At 54.6% G+C, this 4,435-nt stretch overlaps 2 protein-coding genes across 2 annotated transcripts; both read right to left on the bottom strand.

Moving 5' to 3' along the window:
- Nucleotides 1–836: 836 nt before the first annotated feature.
- DQ04_12061000 (putative 6-phosphofructo-2-kinase/fructose-2,6-biphosphatase) lies at nt 837–3,047 on the bottom strand (the record flags this gene model as incomplete). The annotated part of the gene is made up of 1 exon (XM_009316673.1): nt 837–3,047. The coding sequence occupies one exon, from the start codon at nt 3,045–3,047 to the stop codon at nt 837–839; it is 2,211 nt and encodes a 736-aa protein (XP_009314948.1).
- An 893-nt stretch (nt 3,048–3,940) lies between these two features.
- DQ04_12061010 (hypothetical protein) lies at nt 3,941–4,324 on the bottom strand (the record flags this gene model as incomplete). The annotated part of the gene is made up of 1 exon (XM_009316674.1): nt 3,941–4,324. The coding sequence occupies one exon, from the start codon at nt 4,322–4,324 to the stop codon at nt 3,941–3,943; it is 384 nt and encodes a 127-aa protein (XP_009314949.1).
- Between the last annotated feature and the right edge of the window lie 111 nt (nt 4,325–4,435).

A 4,435-nucleotide genomic window follows, 5' to 3' on the forward strand; every position in this document is an offset into this window, starting at 1 on the left:
CTCACCCTTCGCCCAATCTCCGACCAGCCCCCCCCCACCCGTTCAACACGCAAAAAAAGAATACGGTGAGGCAAAAAACTCGCCGAGCAATAATAAAAATCACAGCAACCCTTTTATATAGATATATATTTATTCCCTTTTTGATTCTTTGTTGTTTTCGTTCTTGTTGGCTTCTTCTTGTGTATTCAACTCATGGGATTTTTTCTCTTCTTTATTCTCATTCCTGTGTTGTTGTTTGTCTTACACATGGCGCATACTCCCCGCTCCAGAGAGTTTGCTTCATCCGGAAGTACAACTCCCGGGCCTTGCCTTTTACTCATTCAATACCTTTTGGAGGGCGATTCCACCTCTTCTAACGGTGCTGGGTGCCTTTGGCTTCCGGCCGCCTTTCTTATATCTCGCTTGCATGCCCCTCATATTACTCTCGTTGTCTCTCTCGTCTCTCTCGTTGCGTGTGTGTGTGTGTGTGTTTCATTATCCTGCTGAGCACACATTTATACGCGCATGCATATTTCAGAAGCGTCAGTGGGCATTTTGACAGCCGACCATTGTGATTCGCAGAGTGATGTCACACCCTTTCCGGCAGCCTCCCGTCCAGCGTCTCCTCCTCTCTTCCGCCCACTGCAGCTGCTGTGGCCACAGCATTACTGCCCTCACCTAAGAGCACGCCTTGGCCCATCAACTATGCGTCATATTTCTTTCCCCTGCCCCTTGTTTCTATGTGCTCGGTTCCACTTTAATGGGTTTACCATCCGGGGTTATTTCCTTTTTTTTCTCGTTTCTGCGGTCGCTTCGTCTCTCGATTAAGGACTTGATCTGCAGACCCTTCTCCCAAATCACTGCTCTGAAAAGCTCAGCTCGTCCAGTGAGGCAATTCCTTTGCTGTCGTACTGACAGCGCCACACCGTGCGGTGGGGTACCGCCAGCCGCACGCAACTCTCCGCAGACGTGCTGCCGTAGTATGCCAGCAGCGCGCGCAGCACAGCTTGGTGGGCGACGACAACCACAACACGGTCAGCGTTCTCCAGCTCCATGATGACCGGCTCCAAACGCATCACCAGGTCCTGGTAGCTCTCCCCCTCTGGGTAGCGGAAGGTGTACTTGTTGCTCCTGCGAAACTGGTCAATAAGCGGGTATTTGTCCCGCACTTCGGCGTAGGTGAGGTCCTCGCAGACGCCCGCGTGGATCTCGTTGAGACTGCTCCACCGCAGTGTCTTTATGCCCAGTAGAGTCTCACTCGGCTCCACTGTCTGTATCGCACGGCGCAGCTGGCTTGTCCATATTTCCACCACGGCCTGACGATCACTGTCAGTTTGGTTCTTGTCGTCACTTTTTCTGCTCTCACCCTTCGCATTGGAGACCCCATCAAGGGTTTCTTTTTGCCTGCTGGTTTGTGCCTTTGTGGTGTAGTTCTCCTTCAGGGAAGCCAGGAAACCAAGTAGCTCGATTGCGCCCTTAGTTCCAGCTGCCGTGAGGGAGGGATCACCGCCTATGCGGTCGTCGAGGTTATACAGCGACTCGCCGTGGCGTGTGAAGTAAATCGGGTGCTGAACCTTCATCTGGGTGAGGTTCATCACATACGAGACGATGCGACTTGCCGTAAAACCTGTCACACCATGTACCTCAATCTCCAAAGAATTCACCAGCTTCACGTATCGCTTCATTCGTCGCTTCTTCACTGTGCCTACATCTGCATCTACATTGTTCAGAGAAGTATCGGTCCCATTTTCCTGAGCGCCAGCGTCCTTTTCCTCGTCTACGGCACTGGAGGTAAGCGTGGTGTAGACACTTGCAAGGTACTCGACACGGCGTGTAAAGTCATCCATCGCATCGTTGGGTTGCAGATGGGTGGGGTACTCCGCCGCGTCGCTCACCTTCAGCTCGTTAAACTTTTGGTTCATCTTACTGCCGCGGATGACCTCCATAAAGAACGTCTGCGAGGCCAATGGGGAAAAGAGCGCCTCCGCCTCGTCGCGTAGCTCCTCCGTCGGGAAATCGTCGTTCACTACAAGCACCTCTCCACCGTTCGCGTAGAAACTCTTCGCGTCGACGGCGTACCGCTCAAGCACACGTCGATACATGCGGCGCTCCATGCTATCAGGTTCGCTCACGAGCGCACGGAAATGCTCCGCGCCGAGGTAGTCAGAACTCTGTTGCTTCTGCTGACGCTGGTGCTCTGGTGAGCCACTGGGGGAGGATGTTGGTTGCGCGGCGGAAATGCACTCATCGCCCCGGTTGTCGGGGATGCCTGCGTCTTGCGCGGCGTCACCCACAGCGGTTGCCGCAATCGCCGACGTCATACCGGAGCACGACGGGATAGATCTTTCTGCTTGTGATGTCACCGCACCTGCGAGAAGAACTGGTGAGCACTCCATACTTTTTCGGCACTTCTTGTACTCGAGTATAAGACGTCGCCACGCGACTTGCACATTGAGCACCTTTGCCCGAGAGCCGTGCCACCCCAACAGGCGGCATATCTTCTGCGCGAGAAATGTCTTGCCGCGTGCCGGCAGACCCACCATGATGACGCAGATCGACGCCACGCTCGCCTGCGTGCCGCTGTCGAAGTACTCCGGTCCCTGGTGCGAGATGGGGATGGTGTAGTTGTCCAGAAGTGGCGTCAACGCCTGCATCGCAGTGTCTTCGCACAACGGAGATATGCTCTCTTTCCGAGGCGCTTCAACAGCAGCGCAGAGCGCCTTACACGATACCTCACACCCGACGCGCTCATGCAGGAGTGTAGTGGAGTGAGTGCACGGGGCGCCAGGGTACGGCTGGAATGGGCCTGTACATCCAGAAGCTATTTCACCTGTCACGTTGGTCGCCGTAAACGAATTGTCACCCCGAGTTTCGTGAAGCTTCTTGAAGTTTGCGGCCTCATGCCATTTCCATTCGTGGAACGGACGCACTGGACCACCGAGAAGCTCATGCAGAAGTGCTTCATGCCCTTCTTCACTCGATGGAACCTCCGTGCTAGCAGATCTTACCGCCACTGGTGCTACTGTTGTTGCGGCTGCAGAGGTGGACTCGGAAATAGGACTTGTCATCTCCTGAAACACGCCTCTGCCAGTTCCCACAGTAGTGTTAGTCAGGGCAGAGACTGCTGCCTACGCGGACAGCGCGGCCCGTGTTGTTTTCTATCGTGTGATGGGGAGTGAAAGTACACCCACGCGTCAGGTCTCCCCAGAGACACTATATTTGTCACGTATAATATAAATATAAATATATATATATATATATATCTGTATATGCAGATGGATATATGGTTCACACGCACGCACGCAAGCCAGTGAGAACACCGTACGCCTACGTATGTAAGTGTGTGCGTGTGTTTTGGTGCTTGTGGTACTAGGCACAGACAGTTAGTATTCTGCACTGCGCAACAACAAACCAATACCTTCCCCTCACGCACGCCCTATTCCCTTCCTTCTCCCTGCTCGTTCCCTTGGCCCCTTCTTCACTTGTCTTCTTGTGGGTTGTATTCGTCGCCTGCGCCAGCCACCGACTGCAAGCGCAAACACAAAGATGGTGAGGAGTCGCGCACTAGATACTTCGGCGTGTGCACGGCAGAGGGGTGGGTGGGGGGAAGTGGATCCACAGAAGAGACAGAAAGAAAGAAGAGGCAGAATTTGTTTCAAAACAGCACTCCATAAACACACGAACAGAAGTAAGCCGCGAACATCACACTACTCCACACTTCTTCTCTTGATCCATCTCCCCATTTCTCTTTTCCCATTCTCTTTCTCCCCCACTTTACTTTCCACTCCGCCGACTACCTTCAGCCCACACTCCTTGACTGTGTTTTTCGTTTCGGAAGGAGCATTTCGAAGAAAACGAGTGAGTGAGTGAGTGAGAGATGGAGAGGGGTTGGAAGAAACACTGGTGACGCCGAAACATCAACTGTGTCACACTAGCACCTCGATATCAAAGCCCCGCCTCTTTATCCTTCCCGATCAATGAGGCGAGTCCTCTGCTGCTGCTTCTGCTGTTGTTCTTGCTCCGCTCTGTTGGTCGGTGCAGAGGACGCGATGTCATTCCTCCACGCCGCCTTTCGCCGTGAGATTGTTACNCCCGCCATGGCGAAGATTGCGAACATGACAACAGTAACAACGCCAACAATAACGCGCAGGCCAACCGCCTCATCTACGTCAGCAGCCCGGCGCGCACGTTGCTGCATGCGCACATACCGCGCCTGCGCCTCCGCGGAGGGTGCGGCGTAGGACGCAAAGGCGCTTGGCGGGGCCTGCGAGTAGTGCATGTTGCCGCTGCTCATGCTACCGTCGAGTTTGCCGGTGCGTCTGTACTCGTCGAAAATGCGGTTCATCGCCGCCTGCGCACCGCCACCCGGCTGCCCAAAGACGTGGAAGAGCGGGTGTCCGCGGCGCGTTGCCGTCCGCCCCGTCACCGGCCACGGCGGCGCCTCCTGCCGCATCTT

This window comes from Trypanosoma grayi, assembly GCF_000691245.1.
Source record: "Trypanosoma grayi strain ANR4 Tgr_1206_V1, whole genome shotgun sequence".
NCBI lineage: Eukaryota > Euglenozoa > Kinetoplastea > Trypanosomatida > Trypanosomatidae > Trypanosoma > Trypanosoma grayi.